The sequence below is a fragment of the Argiope bruennichi genome, chromosome 5, assembly GCF_947563725.1.
Source record: "Argiope bruennichi chromosome 5, qqArgBrue1.1, whole genome shotgun sequence".
Lineage (NCBI taxonomy): Eukaryota > Metazoa > Arthropoda > Arachnida > Araneae > Araneidae > Argiope > Argiope bruennichi.
The window spans coordinates 32,871,372-32,893,403 of record NC_079155.1 but is presented as its reverse complement, the minus strand read 5'-3'; the positions used below and the strand labels follow the sequence as shown (position 1 = coordinate 32,893,403).

At 25.2% G+C, this 22,032-nt stretch overlaps 1 protein-coding gene across 1 annotated transcript; it reads left to right on the top strand.

Annotated features, from left to right (window-relative positions):
• The first annotated feature begins 17,544 nt into the window (after positions 1–17,544).
• On the top strand, positions 17,545–21,319 carry LOC129969282 (mitochondrial fission process protein 1-like). Its single transcript, XM_056083775.1, has 3 exons — positions 17,545–17,630; positions 18,354–18,481; positions 20,636–21,319. The coding sequence occupies exons 1-3, from the start codon at positions 17,576–17,578 to the stop codon at positions 20,915–20,917; spliced, it is 465 nt and encodes a 154-aa protein (XP_055939750.1). The 5' UTR covers positions 17,545–17,575; the 3' UTR covers positions 20,918–21,319.
• Positions 21,320–22,032: the final 713 nt, after the last annotated feature.

Genomic DNA, 22,032 nt, shown 5'->3' with positions numbered 1-22,032 from the left:
AAGCCTGATACTGTTTTGTATCGAAAAAATTTACGTCCTACAGTTAAACATGATGGTGACTCCGTGATGATTTGAGATTACATGGCTTCATCCGGGGTAGGAAATTTAATTTTTATAGATGGCATTATAAATGATACTGTTTACTTTGATATACTTCGCAGCAATCTAAAGGAAAGTGCTAAAAATTTGGGTTTAGATGGAAATTCCATTTTCCAGCAGGACAACGACCCCAAACAGAATACACGTAACTTCAAAATATGGTGTCTTTTTCATTGTAAATAGCAGTTACACACACCACCACAGTACCCCGACATTAATGCCATTGAATATTTGTGGGCCGTACCCGAAAAAGTGGTTCAAAAACACAAAATTAGAAACAAAACCCATTTAAAACAAGTGGTGCAAGAAGAATGGAGTAAAATATCTTCAAATACCACCAAAAATGGGTCAAATCGGTACCATGACGTTTAGAGGCCATTATAAGAGCCAAAAGACATGCAATTTAATAGTGATACTTTTTTTCTATGCGTGATATTGCAAAAATTTCACAGGTGTATTCTCAATTTTTTGAGGCAAAATTCTGTGTATGTTTATTTAAAATGCTTCTGAAAATTTTCAATTTAGAAATTTTTCTTTCATTTTTCTTTATTTTTACTCTAAATTAAATCATTTGTTATGTGTAAAAATAAAAACATGTTTGCACTTCCCGGTAATGTGTTATTTATAATGAAAGTCACATTTATCAAGTAAAAGTAAGGTGTACTCTCAATTTTTTGAGCCACTGTATCTCTAACTCTGAGAATTTTGAAATATTATCCCTTTGTATACTAAAGAATAATATATTTCTGATAATATATTAAAATCCGCCATTATTCTCCTAATTTTCAAATTGTTGTTTTGCATCTTAATCAAATCAATTGTTTTGTATAATTCTACTAACACAGATTTTGAAAAAAAAAATCAAAAATAATCTTTAACAGAATTTTTTTAAAGCATGCAAAAATTTCGGATATCAGAATATTTTAATAGAAGTTGTTGATTAAATGAGTTCTTTTGCATATACTAATTATAAAATAATATCAAATATTCAAATTGAAACACAGTAAAAATCTATTAACATAAATGTAACTATTCCAGAAAGAAACTGTAATTACTTCTGGTATGTCATTTTGTATTTGAATATAAGCTAAAATTAAATAATTCATAGATATTATAATTTGATGCAAAATTTTGTAAACATCTTAAATGTTCTGTGGTTTCTTAAATGAATCTATGCAACACATTTTTAACATAAAAACTAGACAATTTTAATTACAAATAAATAAATAAACAACAAAAAAAAATGCTGCGAAACAAAATATTTATATAAAAATGCAGTATGCTTATTTTTCGTTGTAACTTATCTTTAGGCTTCTGGACATCATCAACAACAATAAACAAATAAATAATAACAGTAATAAAGAAAAATGATTTCTGGATTAAATTTCTAAAAAAAACTTTCAAAATATCTCACTACCAAATTAGTTCTGCAGAAAATTCATAAATTTTTGTCAAGATTCCAGATTAATTGCTTTCAATGTGTAAATTCTAGAAGAACCTCTTAAATATAACTTCATAATATATAAACAAGAATGATATGTTTGTGCCATTAAACTCTATAATACAATCATAATCCAATTGATATGGTTTTTAACAAATGAACCAACTCTTACGAATTGGCCATTATAATATATTTTTTTTCTTTTTCATTTACAAAGTATAGATCGAGAAAGAATTGTAATTGTCAAAAGATTCCATCTCTAAATTTTGGACAAAAATATCTTGTTTCAGACCTCCCCGAGTTCAAAATAACTAATTTTTGGAATTATGTCCGCCTGCTTGTTGCTCATTTTTAAGGTTTCTATCAAATTTTGAACTAAATCCCTTCAAATGAAGTTTTTTTCTGCGTGGTGTTATGACATACCTGATAAAAAAATGCATGATAACAACAAAACATAAAAGTTTGATAGATAAAATGTGGAATATATTTTAAACAGAAAGTATAGGTCCGTATCAAATTTTAAATCAAAACTGTCAAAGGTTGATTGTCTGTTCATCTATGCATTCGTATGTATATAAATGCTATTACTTTGAAATGCAATGATTGATGATGATATCGGAATTTGGTAAATGATCATAAGATTAAAGATGCAGTTCTGTGTTAAATTTTAGTTTCAATTGATTAGATAAAGCGTCCAAATTACATACTGGCTTTCTTTCGCTATAAAGCAGAAAATACTGAAATGCGAGGCTTTGGAAATAAAAATCTGAGCACTCATGGCATTCGCAGTCTTGCCTTGATTCGGAATTTTTATGAAAAGGGAGAGGGAATAAACCCTTATTAGGATGTATTTGTGAAATTTTTGGTGATACTACACCAGCTGATTTTTTTTTGGGGGGGGGTGTCAGTTGCAGAATTAGAAAAAAGCTTTGTGTAATTGACACTGATGTTTATGAAACAGAATTAAGGATAGAAAAAAAATTAGAATTTTCTCAAAATTTTCTTTTATTTTTTAGAAAAGTTTATTTCTATTTATTCTTTACTTTTACTTAAGTTTAAGTTAAGTCAAGTTTTTTGTTCTGTTTATTTTTAAACTTCATTTGAAAGTTACAGGGCGACTACACTAAGTTAGAAATCTAAATCAAAAGATCTAAAGTGTTTTAGTTTCATGTTGCTATTTAAATGCGATAGATAAAACCCAAACATAATTGCAAAGAAATAAAAAGGATAAGCAGCATTGATAAACAACTGCAACAAATATTTTGTTTATTTTTTAATGATGATCTGGCAACAAGTTATTTTTATTTACATGTTCCTCGATGTGCTAAGGACGGGGTAGAGTTAACCGGAGGACGTATTGGAGGATCAAGCTAGGTTCCAATTAGTGCCTGTAGACGGCGCCAGCAGTCTACAGCCATCTATAGGCGCTAACAAGAACTATTCCAATTGCAGGATTAACTACAATAGGGGTTATAAGATTTGGCAAATAAGCACATTTGTGGCAAATTATGCCAATCTTTTTCATTTCCTATTTCCTATTCATTTCCTCGATTTTGTTTTTTATTTTATTCCACCAACACTTGGAATCGTCAAACTGATTCGTTTCTTTTACTCTTTCTGAAACTTTACTCGTTTCTTTTACACTCTTTCAGAAATTCATCTGATAATTTTTTATTTTAAATTGATTTTGATGTAAATAAATTCTTTATTATTATTAAAATGTATTTATTTATTAAGAATTTTTTAGGTCATTTGTTAAAAATTATTATTTATTAAATAACTTATTGAAAATATAAATGTATTTATTTATTATTTTTTATTTATTTTATTATTGTATAATTATTTTTCATTTGAAAGAAAACGTCTCCAACAGTGGATAATAATAGAAATATTTTCATGCGAAATTTGAATAAATAAATTCTTTTATGTTATTGCGATTCGAAATAACATTTGGCTGCAAGGACTCTCCATATAATATATATATAAATTTTTTACTAAATGCAAATTTTTTTTCTAATAAAGGAGAACGTGCGCGTGTGTATGCAGAGAAGAATAAATATGTAGGAAAGGAGGGTAGGAAAATGTAATGTTTGGTAGAGCAATTTTTTAATTTTTATTATTTAAAAACAGCGAAAAAGTTTGAAGTTTTTCTGCAATAACTTTCGAAAATGTTTCCAAATTAAAAAAAGATTTTAATTCATCTTTAAAATAAAAGTATATTTAGACATATATCTTTTTAATTATAAAATCTTGTAATATTCTTTATTTTAACAAATTTTTAAATTTTGATTTTCAGCAATATTGTAAATGAAAGACAAATCATTTTCATTTTTCAATCAAAGCTGAACGATTTTTCTTTGTTAAAAAATATGAGATAAAATTATTCATACTTTTAATATAATAAAATTTATAGGATGGCATGCTATCAATAAATTGCATCTTTCGAGGCAGGTTGTTGGACTTAGAGCTTCCAAATTTGGCTGACAATTAGCTATTTCTTAGATAGCAATATTAAGAAATCTTGTTTCAAAAATTAAATTAAAATTTTAATAAAAAATTAACAAAATTCCAGCATTTTCTTTATAACTTCGAAATATATCACTGACCAAAAACATTTTAAATTTTAAAAAAAATTAATTTTTCAGTTATCTTTTTTTTTTTTTAATTCCATTCAATATTTTTCTTCTTTGATCTTAGTATTTTTCAAAATACTTTTAAACATATTTTTCAAAAATATTTTTCATTGGTTTAGTAAACTATACTTCTGTATGAGCACATTGCAGTGATATTCAATACAATTTTATGCGCATATTATTGTCTTTTTAATTTTTTAAAGATAATATAAAACTAAACAATTAAAATCTACAATCTTGGCTTTCTATAATATTTTGGATGAAGATTCAAATCTACTTTATTATTGTCATTTCTATTATTTATTTTTTATTTATTTTATTTCATTTATTTTAGGTTAACATAAAATTAAAAATTAGGTATAACTGGATTATCATCTTTTTCTCTTTTTTTTTCCTAATAAAATACAGTTGATTTTTTTATTTGACCAGCTTTTTATGAGTTTTTTCTACCATTTAATAAAAAGCAATTTTAAAAATTAACTTTCTATTAGTTTTAATATATTTACTTCTTAGCCCAATCATTAAATAAGTCCTCTATCAACTGCAAGATAATTCTTTTCGAAGGTTATGTTAATTATTTATATATTATAGTTTGCTTAAACAGTAATTCACATAAAAAACTAAGAATTAAAGAAGAATTAAACTAAAATTAAGTATTAAAAAAAATAATTCTCAAAAAAAATTCTCATAAACAGTATTTTTTATAATAATTTACAGTTATATGTAACTTGTAATTTTTTTGCAATTCATGCATTAATTTAAAAAAATCAAATTTATTGCAAATACTTTAATTGACATAATTAAAGTAATACTAAATGAATGATGGACAGACCAGCTGGTCACCGAAAGCAGCTGGTACATCCCTAATTATTTCGATTTCGTTTCCAAAGTATACATCTAACAGTAATCATCCTTATAATGTAAATGTGTTTTCAATGTGAAACAAAACCGTCTACTTATATCATTGGGGAACGCGGTGTTTATTTATTAAATAGTTAGCTAACATTAGAGCTCATGTTTCTTCTTCGGCTCTAGCCATGTCATACATGGAATACCTGCTTAGTTATGCACCGACTCCTCTTAAAATCCAAAATTAATATTTATTGACTGATTCTCTATTTAGCATTTATGTTCAGCTGCCGGGTATGCGCTTATATTGTTATATTAATGTTGAATGTGTAGCATGGACCTTTAATTTTTCTATAAATTTCTATATATCTTTTCTAATCAACTACTATTCTTTGAATAATCTACATTTATTCTCTGAAAATGTAATGAACTTGTTTGTAGATTATTTGATGAAAATAAGCTGGAATGTATAAACCCCTTCAAACCCATAATGGGATTTATGATATTTGATTTTATCAAGTAAATTCTTCCAATCAGACTTCAAATCTTAAGAAATAAAAAATTCAATTAAATTTGCATCAAAAACTATTGTTATGACTTTTTCAAACGCTATTAATAGAAGGATATTGGAAAACCTATCAGGAAAAATGATAGAAAAAAACCATGAAGGAGTCCGAAGTGGAGCAGTTCTCTTAGTTTCCGGAAAGGGGACATCCTACAATGGCAAATTTTCAGCCACTGTGTTTTAATTTTGTTCAATTAAATCCTATTACTCCTTCCAATGATTAATACATTAATCTTATCCGGTATTAATAACATCATGTAATTGATCTTGACCATTTGTTATCTGCTAGGAGAGAACAGATTAAGGAAAAAAATCTCTTTGACGGTAGATCAAAAAGATCCTTATATTTTCTATAGACTACTTATATTCTCTTTTCAAATTTATCACAGAAATTATACAAAAAATAAATATTAAGGTGATTCGAACCTTTAATTTGAAATATCGTAGTATAATAATATTTTAGGTTTTATTTTAATCTATCTTTATATTGTTCTTTTTCCTTAATTACAACAGCAATAAAGTAAATAAAAATGGTGTTTAATATCGACAATATCAAATACATTCTTGAGTATAAGACCAAGAAGTAAGCAGGAGCGGTCTTTAGTCGATTGCTTCCAATTGGGCGACGTTCATAAGGTCTCTTTCATATTTCCTGCATACAGGGTTAATTTTTCTTCCGCCTTGCCATGGACCTTAACAAACATAAAAGAATCTTAGTAGTCTTTTTACGAAGGGTATTGTATGTCCGTAACATAAAATTTACAGCTACTTTGTCTATTTAGTAGGGGGAAAAAAGGTGGGCACGAGAAGGGTATTGGGACCAGACATTTCCGTACGAGTTAAACGTCCAATAAATCATTATTAGCTCATTGAAAAAAGGGGCTAGGGAGTGATTAGTTTTTGCTAAAACGCATAAGCCTGCTGGCAAGAATGTTTAGTGAGAAAATGTATTGGTATTTTAACTAAATTTTGATATTTAAACATAAGGAAAAAGCTTCTGTCTGTTTGTACATGTGCTGACTTTACAAACCAGCCTTTTTGACATGTATCAATCAAATTTGGCAAATATTTAGTTTGGTGGGTAAAAATATGCTTTTCAGAGTGATTAAAATTTTTTTAATTAATTAAAAATTAAGCGAAATATTGGTCTTTATTCGGGATAACTTTTTAAAAGTTTACAGTAGAAAAATAGTTTTTATAGCATTATAAAATTAATATATATATATATATCCTTTTAATGATACCAAATTTGTTTATCATACAATTTTTCTTATAATATTTAATACATTTTTTGAAATATATTTTAAACGTATTTTGCAACAATATATATTTCACTGTTGAAAAAAAAAAGCTCAAAGCTGTTTTCAATGTTACTACTATATTTGTATCAGCTTTTTTTTTTTTTTTTTCCCCTCTTTTTTTCTGTTTCCATTATTGTTACCAGTTTTTTGTCTAACATTGTTTCTATCTTTTTTTAGAATTTACAATTTACAATTTAGAAGAATTCGGAAAGTTAAAACTCTTCAGCAACGGAAATTATTAACTTCTAGTCCACTTAACATGCTATTTACTAATGGATCTGTGGCGAAACTTTTCATGAGCAGAAAATAAAAATTTCAAGGCATTTCTTCTTTAAAAAATAATTAGAATTTTATGCATTAGATTCTGGTTCATTATAAAAGTGGTGTTTTCTATAGAATTTGAATAAAGAATTTTTTAAATAAAAGCCTTTTAATGAGGAAATGTGAATTTATGAAATTATTATTCTGCACTGAATTTATTCAAAAACAAGATATTTGTTCTTAATTCGAATTCTCCTGTAATCTTGAAGGGTTATTTTTAAGAATTTTATTTTAACTTTTGCGAGCTCACAAAAATATTTTTTTTTAAATTAAAAATTTTTTTTTTTTCCATTATGGTAGATATGGATATTCTATCAACATTTTTATTTATTAATCACCATTTTAACAAGGCGCATTTATCCATATGTCATTAATGGGAACATTTGGAATAATACAGTTTTTTTCGTAAAATAATTTGCAGAAGGGGGAAAAAATCCCATTCTGATTTCTTTTTTGAATGAAAATATGATAGTTGAATGATTTGTGAGGAAATTGAAGAATGCCTTTGGAAATAAAATAAAATTAAAAATAAAACCATGAAAATTTTGAATTTCTCTCTTGTGATAACAGATAAGACGCATTTCAAATTTATATATTCATCTACGGATTCTCTTGACAGTTTCAGTTTCTTTAGCATTTGTAGAAATAAAGTTTTCCAACTTGAAATTAATTACGATCATTAAATCATTAATTATAAAACATACTTACGATCATTAAATCATTAATTATAAAACAAACTTACGATCATTAATTCAGCAAGGACGCTTAAATTGTTGGGCAGTTATATCGATTGGATCTGAAATCAGCTGGATTTCGGATTTATATAAAAAGTTCGCAAAAGGAAATAAAAACAAGAAAAATTGCTCCCTAATAATAAACGATAATAATGATCTATGAATTTTCAATTATTTTTTATGTAAGTCCTAAAAATTATTTATTTCTGACAATGTTCTTGCATTTCAATTTTCTTTTTGTACCAAATAAAGAATTTTCATAAATCTTTGTTAAGTCACTGAAATAAATAGTATAGTGACCTATTTACTTATTACAAATAGTATACAAATTTTTGTCCATTTGTTGGCTAGCTTATGTGCATTTATGAATTAAAAATTAAAGCATATGTTTTAAAGTATATATAAATTTCGAGTATCTTTGGTTTATTAATCCGTGTGAAAAACACGTTTTAATCATTTTCTATTTGTGATTTCCATTCTATTGCTGAGTTATATCTATAGCAACATTTTATTTAATACTAGTCACCGAATAACTGGTTAGCCAACGTTAATGGCCGCTAAAATTTTCAATTAAATACTTTAACTGGGTCTTAATAGCTTCTTAAGCAAATTATTTATAAGCTTCAAATTTTGATAGATAGTCTATAATAAGTATTATATTAGAAGACTTCTATGATTCTATTCATTTTACAATGCATTTTCCTTATTTTTTGCCAACGCCACTAACCATCGTGGATGCACTTTGATATTTTTAGTCTTTTAACAATACAATCTAATTTCTAACCTAGAGCAAAACAAAAATTGTCATTTTTCTTCATATTAAAAATATTTTAAATATAAATTTTTCAGATTTTTTTTTTTTTTTTTTTTTTTTTTTTGCAGAATTAGATAATTATATTGCTTACTTTGCTGAGATCAGCTTTGCCAGTCATAATTTTTTTAAAGGGCAGAATAATAATTCGCACAGTAAAACGAAAACTGAACATTTTTTTGCAAATTTAATAATAATTTTGGTGTTCATCAAGAATTCTTATGCTTTTGTATAATTATTCTTGATACGCTTAATATTTGCTCAGAATTCTTAAGATTTTTGCTGGAAAATGTGCCTAAAATATTTTTAGAAAATTGATTAAATATGAAAAAAATATTTCTGAATATATAAAAATAACATTTATACTGAAATATTTTTGAAAGTTATCGAGGGGAAAAAACATCAAGAACTTGCTTAATTTTAAATTAATTAAAATTCTAAATGAAATTTTAAAAAATTGCTCCGAAGTGCACATTTTATCCGTCCAACATAGTAAGTGCGTACTAAGTTTGGTAGCTATATGTCTTACGGTTTGATTAATAGAGCGTCAACACCCAGATATACAGACGCGCAAACACATATTCATCTTTATTATTAGTAGAGATCGCTCTGCTAATAATACGCTTTATTAGTAGTAGATAATGCATTTCATGTTTGTAAAGATGAAGTTTTGTTATGGAATTTTTATTCATTCTCTCAAGTGACACAGTTCAAAATTGCACTACACGTTTGTATTCTCTATGACTATACATAATTTTGCTAGAAATTAACTTGTCAATTTACTTAATTTTTAATTTCACATGAGTAGTGTCATCCGGTACTGAATATGAGGAAAAAAACAATTTATTTTTAAATTACATAATGCATATAATCTGCACTAATTATAAAGATAAAATTTTGTGTGTTTGTATTGGTACTGTACAGGGAAAATCGTTTAATCTATAACAACCAAATTTTGCACATATATTCAGTGCGGAAATTTAAAATTTCTGTGGGATTTTTTGAATTTTCAGTTAATTAAAATTTGTGAAATTTTGGTGTTTTTGCAATAATTTCTGAAAATATTATAGCAGAAAAACAATTTGTACAGCATCTTAAAATTCAAAACATTATCTTTTTTATGATGAAAAATTTTTTGCCAAATAATTTTTTTTTTATTTTTTAAAAGTTTTTAAGTTTATTTTACAACATTGTATTTTATTACTGAAGAGAAACTGAAACTATTTACATTGTTTCTCCTAATACCTCATCTCAGCCTTTTCCCACTGATATGACCAAGATATGAAGGTTTGGTTTATTTTCCCATGTTGAGTTGACTTAAATATGAGGCATGCTTTTAATAATTTTTCTATATATATTTTGTTATACTATATAAAAAAAAAAGTTCGCCCTTTTGTGACCAAAACTGAGTGAATTATGACAATTTGAATGTCACTGTTTTATAAAAACGCGGAACTCCATTGACTGCCTCGAAGATACAAAATCAGTGCGCTGATTTTCCCCAAGATTGATCAATCTAAAATAATTACATTTTTGATTGTCCTAAAATAAGGATATTCAAGGCTTTATAACTCGGTCAGATTTGCCGCAAAGATGGAAACGTTAGATGGTCAAGATTATTTTACTGAATAGGATTCGTAGGTCTGAAGGATCGTATAAAATTTAGACTTCATAATCGTTTACAGAAGTACTTTTTTAATTGAAATAAAATAAAATATTACGTCATTTAAATCTTTTAGAAAGCAAAATGAAAAATAAAATTTTATGAAGAGGCCAAAGAAAATATTATTGAATTATGTTTTTATTTAATTCATAAAATATGTAAATATTCTGTAATACAAATTAGATATTAATTCTGAACTCATATATTTTTTAAAGACGTGTTTGGTTTTAAAAAAATGTATTTATTGAAGTTTTATCAATTCCGGCTTCAATTTCAAGTTTACATTTTACGGGAGCTCATAGAAAATTAGAGAAAGGCATCGAAGAACGATCAGAATAAGGAAAGGCTTCTATAATAGTATCGGTGATATGTTTATAAAAATTTGAAGCTTAAAAACATTTTGCTTGAGAATCTATTAAGAGAGCAAGTTACATAAAATACTTAATTGAAAAGCAAATGTTAATGCTAGGCAAACCAGCTAGTTGCCAAAAGGGAATAGTAACAATGATTTAAAAATTTTAAAAAAATCAATTAAAATTTTTTAAAATCTACTTTTAATTCATTAATTTGAATATCTTTTAAAAAGTGGTTTTTTTTTTTTTTTACATAAGTTATTTTATATAACTGGTAAAAATTGTCTAGAAATAAGTATTATAGAAAATAGTTTCAGATTGGGCCTCGCGTTTTCTAAGACCAACCCTGTAACAAAGGTACTAGAAAGTATTATTATAAAATATTCTTTAAAATATTTTCAAATATTTAATTAAAATATGAAAAGAAATTACACAGAAATAAAATTGATATCACTGAATAATTAATATTTTGAATTTTAAAATGGCATAAGAATGACTTCTATGCAACAATAAGCTCCGAAGTTATTGAGACAAAGGGTTAAAACGTCAATAAATTTTTAAAGAAAAAAAACCTATTTGCAATTTTAAAAACTTAAGTGAACATTTATTATTCAAATTACGAACCAACTTTCGGTCGAACGGTCTAGCCTTCAGAAATCTCGAATATGTTTTTGCCTTATAAATGTTCTAACTTAATGCAGAGACAACATCCAATCTATAAATTTAATCATGTTAAAATTTTTGTAAATAATGCAACATCCTTTTCAGAAAAATTAGACATATCAACCGAATGAAAAATTGAGCCCAATAAAAAAAAATAATAAAAGAATAAATAAAAATCGATATTTTAACTTGCATTTATTTTTGCAAACGATTGCCTTTATTTGAGAAGCTACTTTTAAGCGATTTCTTTCTTTGATGAATACAATACCAAACAAGAAAGGGGAAAATATAAAACTCATGTTATTAAAATTTTTGGTTAAAAATCTTCATCATTAAGCAGATTAATAAAAATTTTGCTATATGCTGCCTTCCAAATAGCTCTTCTCGGTCCTTTTTAATGAATATTAATGAATATTAAATCAACAGAATAACGTTAGAGTAAGATACTGATACCCGTTCGTAATTTCAGTCTTACTGAAGAATAATATAATTATTAATGTGTTTATCTATATGTTAACATGAGTTACAAGACAGACTGCCGCCCCAAAGCTTAACATTTAGCAAACGTGATTTAGAGGATAAAAATGGGTACTTTTAGGCAATTTATCAAAATTTACAACTATAATTTTAATTAATCTCTCTCTCTCTCTATATATATATATATATATTTATACATACTATATATTGAAATAAAACTCATTCGACATGGTTGTATAAAAAATGGTTTTGTCCATTATTGCTATCAAAACATTAACTATATTAAAATGCAGCTCAAAACAGCGAACTCAAAAACTGACTAAAATACGTCGATAAAAAAGTATTAAATAAGAAATAAATCGTAATAATAATTCCAATATTCTTTATCAAGTGTTTGTAATATTTATATGCTACAAGGGAAAAATAGATTCAGTTTAATCAACTTTACTTAAAAATCATCCGTTCAAAATGGATATTCACAGATCAATGCGAATGTCAAATACTTTGTTATATCATTTGTGTAAACAAATAACTGTCTGTTTAAATATTCCTTAATTTGTCTTTTTTTTTAATTCAATAAAAATTTATTCATTTGCCTTTATAAAATGAAGGCATTTGTTTGAAGGAAATTAGATCGTGAGTTCACTGAATTTTCCCATCTCCAGACATGGGTTAAAGTGTAATTATCAAGTTTCGCGTGGGAAAAATGTTGATTATCCCATAAAAAAGAATCATTATCCATCAATCACTCACATTATAAGAATGAGAAATATGCATTCCCTACAGCTTTTCTAACTGTTTACCAAGTTTTCTCTAAAAGGTAATTAAATTCCGTTAATCCTACAACTTTAGCACATATGATACTAGACAAGAGCGCATCTGCTTACCACCACCCGGTGGTTTTGTTGCCGTAAGCAAATTGGGGTAGCTTTTCAAAAGCAGCAGAGATAGATAAATAGATGGAAGTGGAAAAATCAATTACAGAACTGTCATAAGTATCTATTTTTCTTTCTTTATGCTCATAAAAGCATCGGTTACTGCGCTATCTAACAAATACTTTTCTTCAAATAAGCTTTCTTTGAGAAACTACATTTAAGCAATTTTATTTTGATGATTAAAATGCTAAAGAAAAATATCAAAATAATGTTTATGAAAATTAATTGATAAAAAAAACCCTTCATTTTTAAATAGAATAGTAGATGAATAAAAATTTTACAAGATGCTGCATTCCGGTGGATATCAAATCAAAGAATAACATTAGGTCAATATACAGATATGCAATTGTAATTTGAATCTTACTGAAGAAATATATAGTTGTTCATATATTTATCTATACTTTAACATGAGTTATAAGACAGACTGCCGACTCCAGAAACTGAAAATCTATCAAACATGCTTTAAAAGATGAAAGCGTGTGCTTTGATGCAATGCATCAAAATTTCCAGTTATAATTTTAACTAAACAAAATGTTGATGTTTTCCTCTTATAATTCCCAAATATATTATTGTACAAAAATGATACTAACACCATTTTCTAAACTTAATATCAAAATCCTTTTATTGATATCAATTTCATTATCATACAATTGTCTTTTTAATATTAATAAACTAAAAAAATATTTTAGAATGTATTTCTACAATAATTTTTATTATTGTAATACAATTCATTTCATTCCCAAGACTGTCAAAATTTAACTAATCAAGTAAAAATGAATTTATTCTTTTGTCATTAATTTAAACTTGTTTTTTCTATCACTCAACATTACGCGTTTGTTTGTATGCAATATAGTGACTACAAAAAAAAAAGTATGACAGCAATAATATTATTTGATAACAATAATCTTTGGAAAAAAATGGAATATTATGTTTGCAGTAGTAGCTGAAAAATCTACAAACGAGGTAAACAATTCAGTATGACATCTTGAAACAACACAATTTCTCGTACCCTTCAAGATATTTTATTTGTTCAATAAAAATGCTTAAGTAAATTAACACAGCCATATTCGAAATTTTGTTAAAATACCATTTTATCATTCAGATTTAGTATTTAAAACTTCAAAAAATACATTTGGAAATTATGAAATTTTCTTCTGAAACATTAACAAAAGTTTCTTTTATTCGCAAAATAATTATTTTTTTTCAAAAGTAAAATTTTCTTTTAAAAAAATGCTGTAAAGAAATTTAAGTGTGAGTTGATTAGTGATGGCATTCAGGTATCTAATTTTAAGGATAAATATCCAGAATGGATATCTATTTTCCAATTAATTGTATTCATATAAAAAAAAAACTGTATGATCTTATATGCTAATGTTATAAAGAGGCAGAAAAAGTATAAAGATAAAAGAGAGAAATGGAGGGAAGCATATAATTTTTTTTATTTCATAAAATTTTTAAAAAATTAATAAAAAAACAAAGAATAACACATCATACATTTAACATACTTAATTTAAATTCTTTTTAGTTACAATGAATAATAATGAGGTAGACGATTTTTTAAAAAGTAATTTTAACTAAATAAAAAAGAAAGATTTTTTTTTTTTTTTTTATTTAAAATGATATTGGAAACAAAAGTGAAAGATACTGTTTACAGTTTTTTTCCTTCCAATTTTCAGGCTGTGGTTTAAGCATTAATAAGAATCATGATTTAGAGGTAGAATTTGAATTTTGAGAGGAGTTGCATAGATTTTCAGCTTTGATACAATATCTTGAGAATATATTATATCATATATTCCAGTTGTAAATGATTTTGCTTTCTCTTTGTTCATTAAGTTTATTTTTTTTTTCCTGTCAAGTTCTCTTTATCTCTTTAGAAGTTCCCAATTATATGATACATATCCAAGTTCAACTGCTCTTTCATATGCTAAAAGATTTCTTTTTTCTTCTTTTGTGAAACAATGGCCCAGGAAGTTCTTTCAGTTGCATTTAAAATGTACAAAACTACTTTGATTTTTAAAATACTGGTTTCATACAAACTCCTTCATCAAAACAATGATCAGAACATACTTTGTGATCCTTCTGATATTATTCATTGTCTGTCCATCCTTTTTTCTGTAATGAATAAAATCTGTCTTCAGTTGATTGCCATCTATTTTCTTTTATTGATCCAATTGATATATGTAAGTTAAATCACTCAGACAGTTTTAACCTACTTGTGTCAGTAGTTTAAAATTTTTACTGAAGGTGAATTGAATCAATACTAAATTATTTTTGGAAATTAGCCTTTCTTTACGTTTTTGTAATGGAGACAATGGAAGTTGATTTAAAGTCTCCAAGTGACTAAAGTCATATTCTCCAAGTTATTAAATTCCTATTGAACAAATGAATTTGCAGATAATTTGATGCAGAGATTACGATTATTTTTATTATTGATTCTAAATTGTAAATACTTTTTTTCAATTTAACATAAACAGTGTTAAAATTCATTATTCCATTGTAATTATTCATTACTTTTAAACAAAAAAATTATTTTCCCATTTTATTTTCCTAAAACATTTTTTTTTCTATCTCCTCATAGAAATTGTCTTTTTTAATAATTTAGTCAAAACCTTAATTCTAAAAGATAAAGTAGGTATATAAACTATATAAGTTTTATAGGTTTTAAGGATTTTCATCATCCTTTATAATTTTTTTTACACAATATCTCAGAACTATTCATCACTTGGTATTTATCCACTCATTTGAATCAGTTAAAACAATATTAGTATAGCATTTTTTAAGGTGGAGTAAATGTTTATTTTGTTAATGGTTTGGTTAACTAATATACATTTGTATATTACAATAATGAATGCTTGTGAAGCAAATCATTTTTATTTCATGAATTATTATTGAAAATCAAAATGAGAAGAAATTAAGCTTCAAAAAACTAAGAAAAAGAAAAATTTCTTGAGAAAATGTAAGTGTTGAATAAAATATGACTTAAATATTATACAAAAATTAACAAATGATATTTTACAATTTAATTGAAAATTCTATTGACTAATTTAGAATACACTAATATTTTTATATTAAATTAAAAAATAATTTTTATATTTTGAAATTAAAAATTACATTCCAAATTTTCTTTTAAAGTTTTAACTTCGGTGCATTATTATAAAAGTAGAAAATTCAACATTTAGAACAACTTTATCCACGATTTTAGAACTTTTAATACAAATTTTCTTTTAAAAATATTATTACACCAATCGTATAATTAGAAATAATTGATTCTATTACCTTTTCAAATTTAGTTTGGCTACTTTCAATCAAAATTCTGATTTTTAGCATTAAAAGAAGAATTAAATTGCTGTATGCATAAATAAATGTATTAAGCATTTATGAAAAAAAATTAATAAATTAGAATAAGAAATATATGTATTGAAAAAGTACTTTTTAAAATCATGTAATATTAATCAGCTTATGCATATAATTTTTAATTCAATATAAATCTTATTTTAACAAAACAAAAATTAGTTTTTATTAAAATAGAAAATATTGAATATTTTGATGATTCCTTTAAGGATTTTTGGTTATCATACTTTCTTAACAGAAAATAAGCCATATTTTATCAAAAACTTAGCTAAAATTATATATATCTTTACAATGCATATTTTTACAAGTACGAATTATTCAATTTGAAAACCAATTTTAAAGAGTTCATCATGCACATTATCAACATTAAAAAAAAAAAAAAAAAGAATGGACAAAACTGCAAGAAAGAGATTACAGATTTTTATTATTGCAATTTTTAGACCACAAAATATAAATGCTTTATTGCTACTATAAATACTAGCAAATAACAAAATCAAAGCATGCCTGCAGTTATAAAAAATGTTTTAAATGTTCTATAACACTAATTTATTACTTCATTAGGTAAAAATATATATATAATTTTTTAAAAACATCATTTAAAAAAATTTTTTAGCTAATTTTTAAAAAAAACATTTAGTTTTGTACAACAACAAACAAAATATGAGCATTAAAATTAATAGTATAAAAAAAACTAAAATACTTTCCAATAAACACAGCCAAATTGCAAGAAATAAAATTAAAACTACATCGAATTTGTATTCCGAATAAAGCATCATTTTTAGCTTCCATTAAGAATTTAAATGAAACTTGTAAATTCATTTCATTACTTTGTGAAAACTTTAAATTTCCTTTAACAAACCAACAGAAGTTAGAATTTAATTATGAGTTAACATATTAGTTTCTTGCCATTTAATTAATTATAAATAGAAGACGCCTGTAGAAAATTCAGCTTTCCCACTGTTCTCAGCCACAGTCAATATTAATTTCTAGTCAAAAATTAGATTCATAAAACGTAATTATGAGCAAAAATAAATATATTATAACACGGTATTATTCTTTTATTAAAAAAGATCGTGCATAAATAAGGTCTGCCTTCATCATAGATCCAACCGACATTCGTCCACACTCCACCCTATACTTTCCAAAAATGCGCTTCATTCTTGGCGGGTAAATAAATTTTCAAATTTTGGCGAAAAAAGCTTTTCCGTAAGCAACCATACATCGATTCCCCCATTTCCATCACTACCGGAATGAAATCCGTCCTCCAGTGCTGCTTCCCCCCACTGCTCCCCCCTTTCAACTTCAAATGGGGGGTTCAAGCGTCCTCCGGTTAACGATTCTCCTAAGGACGCCAAGGTTGCTATGCTAAGGTGAAAACCATGGAGAATAAACATGAGGTTGATATATATAGAGATACACCGGTTAGATTGTTAGGTTAGTAAAAAAAATAAAAAATAAACTATTTAAGCAATTATATTTTATGGTGTAATTTAGAATACTCAACATGTCGTCTGTAGTAAAATTTGTTTCCCGTTTCTTAGAAGACAGTGGATAAACATTTTTGTTTGAGGAAGAAATGTTAATGAATTTATATGTTATGATTAAAAAAAATTTTTTTTGGCTACGAAGGAAAATTTTAATTCTTTTTTTCCTCTGAACTTTGAAAGTATTTAACAGTATTAATTCAAAAATTTTAAAAAATATATTTGAAAATTATTCTCTTTCATGTCTTTTGCTTTAACTGTCATACAATTCTTTAAATAGAACTATTTTCATATTTATCTTAAAAAAAGCCTTAACCACTGTGTAGAATATGAAGTATATAATTTTTCATTTAATCTAAAAATATTGATACCTTTTTAAATGGTTTATTTGTTACTTGATTATATTATACACTATATTTTTAATAATACATTATTTTTACATATTTTGTATTTCAGGAATCAATTATTAATTACTTATGTGAAAAATATTTAAGTAAATTGTGCATATAATATTAAATACTTTACATTTGAAGTTGTAAGATTTTATTATCAAGAATAATTTATTGGAAAATTTTAATAAAGGAATATAGACAAAACATGCATTATAATTGAATGATTAATTAAAAAAGTTCAATAGATAGAATGGTTTAATTTTTATAAATTTTTTTTGTAGGTTATGCAAATGAAGTTGGAGAATCTTTTAGAGCTTTAGTTCATGTAAATGCAGTTAGAGCCAGCTATGTAGTGGCTTTTAGCTATGTTTTTGCTGATACTGCTGACAAAGTGAAGAAAAGAGATAAGGTATTATAATAATATATATATTATTGTTTGAATAACTTTTTAATGTGCAGATAAAGTATCATTTATTAACTATCATGGAGTTATATTTCCTTAACAATTAATTTCAATTTTTTTAAATTTTTAATTATTTGGGGAATTAAAAAAAAAGAATTATTTTTATTTCTTTGTATTAAAACTTAGATAAATTGTCTGATTGTAGAGCTAGTCATTTACAAACTGTCACTTTTATGAGTAAAATCCCTGAGTAGGGAATATTTGTATAAGTTGCAATGTATTATTTTTAATTAATAGAATCCTTTGAAAATTTATAGTGGGTGTGAAATTAATTTGACCTATATGAAGATTTCATAAATATTGACTGTATAGCTGCTTTAGATAGTATATTCATTGGCACTATTTAATATTATTTATTTCATTAAGACAATATTTAAATCTTATTTCTATGTTATTTATAAAGAATTTATAAGTATTTTTGAAATTTATTTTATCTTTGGCTGTACAAAATTCATAAAAATTATTAAGTTTATTTGTGTATTCTTTTATCATATGATGTATAACTACATTTATTTTTGTGCATTTTAAATTATAGCATATTAATTTATTTGCCGTAACATGAATTTAACATTTAATAGTGTGGTTTGATTTTCTGGTTGTATATTCAAAATTACTAATAAACAATAAAATAACGTAAAAAAATAAGTTATACACAATGATTATTTTTCTAGTACCTTTTTCATTTTTTTTTGGTTTGCTTCATTGCTGTTCCCAATTTATCTTTAAATATTAGCTATACCAATACAAAATTGGGTGTGGTTTTAATTATTTTTAGCAATTATGAAATTTATTAATACATATTACTAGATTGTGCTACTGCAGACATATATTTATATCTTCAACATTTTTTTTGAATAATTTTTCTATTTGTTCAATGATTTTCAAACTTTCTATATCTGCCTTATGAATACAATTAACGTTGACATTCACAATTCTCAAAATCATAAAATCTTTAATGATTCAATTTTATTTATGCAAAAGAAGTTTCTTACTGACTTATCATACTTAAATATTATATTAAAAACATGGCTATTTTGAATGCTTTGCAGAATCTTACCTCTCGCATTTTTGTTTCGAAGCTATGCGTACTAATATTGCTTGAATATACTTATTTCCTTTATTTTTTGATCCCAGAATATGCAGTAAAATATTTTTGTCTCCAAATGCCTTTGATTCAGTATTAATATATTTATATAGATAGTTTATTTTTTTAATTGTATTTATTTATTAATATGATTAGGGTTGTAGGCTGCCATATTATTTGTAACTTTGACATTATGAAAAAAATCATTTTCTACTGGGTAAATTTGAACTTAAAACTTCCAATTAAGATTGCTAGTTTTTAAGCAATAATTGCTTACCAAGAAAGAAATTTTCAAAAATGTTAATTAGATTTTCAATTAAAAAGTCATCAAAATTTTAACATTTTCCCTCTATAATTTTAAAGCATATTACTGTAACAAATATTTTTTAGAATTTATATATTAACCATGCACTATTGACAAATATAGTCAATAATATTATTATATCATTGGTGATTAACCACTAGTTACAATGAACATGACATCTTGGGTTATTAATTGGTGGCATGTGGTTAATACACAAGTATTAACAATTGCTACACCACTTTATTTTCAAAAAACAAAATTTTTATATATTTTTCAGTGCAGTGTTTTCTTTAATTTTAATAAATTTTTAAAAATATTTATAAGTTTATTTGATAATGCTGATTTTTATTGTTTTGGCTATTGAATTTGTACTCATTTGCAGTAGGGTGATATTAAATACATTTTTATGTGCACATTATTATTTCTAAATTATTAAGTGAACTCATATTACATTGATAACAGTACTTTTTATTTTTTTGGTTTCTGAATTTTACTCATGCACATTATGAGGATATTAAATTATTTTTTATGTGTACATTAATGTTGCTATATAATGAAATGAAATCACATAATTGCTGCTTAAGAATTAAATGATAAATACATTATTTCAAAATTTTTGCATTGTGTGTTTTAGACTTAATATTTTAAGACATAAGCAATATTTCAGAGTAGAGCAGATACAAATCCTCTAGGTTTTTTTTTTTTCTTTCAGTTATTGGATAAAAGTGATCCAGAAAGGAATAAAAAGCTAATGACTTCTGCCATTGACACTTTAGTGTGGCAGACACTTGCTTCTGTAGCAATACCTGGTTATACAATCAATCGTCTTTGTGCCACTTCCATGTATCTGCTGAAGAAACACAGCAAGTTGCCTTCCACAACCAGAAAATGGACAACAGTTGCTATAGGTTTGGGAAGTATACCATTCATAGTTAAACCAATTGATCATTTAGTTGATGTGTTAATGAATAACAGTTTTCGAAAATGGTTTTGAATGTAAACTCAATAATACCATATATATTTCACTTCTTTTATGAGTGGAAAATAGTTTTTGAAAGTAATTGTAGTAACAGCACATTCTTTTGTGTGTTTTCTATTTTATGGGAAACAATATTAGGATCTGAAAGTAATCTTAAAATAAACAACATTGTTTACTACAGTAACTACAAATTACAAATTTTTTTATTAGACATTAATCCTGTTAAATAGATGAATGAAAAAAATTGAAAATTAATAATTTTTGGTTTAATTAAAAATTAACAGTTTGAATGATAATTAAATATACTTAGTTTTAAAATTATTATATTTCTAAAATCTATTAGTGCATAGAGAATATACTAATCAATATATGCAATGTTCTCTAGTAAAGTTGATTATTTTGAGAAGTTTTCTTATATCAAACATTTCTTAAACTTTTGAATTTATAAACATAATTCTATATTTTTAATGACTTAAAATTTAGTAAATTGTTATACAATCTGATGATACTTTTATGATCATGTATCACATAATTTTGGATATATCTGCAATCTTATTCATTAGCACTTCTTGAATAATAACTTTAAAATCTAGTTCCATTTAGATGATCACAAATGAATGTTGTTATATAAGCATTTTATTAGTTCAATCACATTTTTATTTCCCCGTTTATCTTGTATGTTTGATTTATTTTCATATGAGAAATCTCTTAATAAAAGATTAAACATTAATTTTCTTTGAAAATTTTAGAATAATTTTTTATTAATCGGAATAATTATGCAGTTTACTGAATATTAGAAAAGATAGGCCCTTATTGTAAACATCTTTCCTTAGATAGTTTTTAATACAATGAATTCTGTTATTGTCTTTTATATATTTGTAATTATGTTTTTATTATTTGTTACGAATCCAATCATTATAAGTTTTAACCATTTATTCTAAAATATTGTAAAGTTTTCCTATTGAAATGTACATATTTTGTAAAAATTTTATAGATTTTATGTCTTTTGTCTATAAAATTAAATGAATCACTTTGAATATTGACTTCTCAATGCAATAAAGTAACTTTTTAGATTGCCAATAAGCATTTACTAGTTCTAGAATTCTATAATTTTTTTTTATAGAATTTGT

Coding starts and splice junctions, on each gene's coding strand:
- LOC129969282 (XM_056083775.1), top strand. CDS start 17,576: ATGGAGAATAAACATGAGGTTGATATATATAGAGATACACCGGTTAGA. Junction 17,631..18,353: donor TACACCGGTTAGATTGTTAG/GTTAGTAAAAAA, acceptor TTTTTTTTGTAG/GTTATGCAAATGAAGTTGGA. Junction 18,482..20,635: donor AAGTGAAGAAAAGAGATAAG/GTATTATAATAA, acceptor TTTTTCTTTCAG/TTATTGGATAAAAGTGATCC.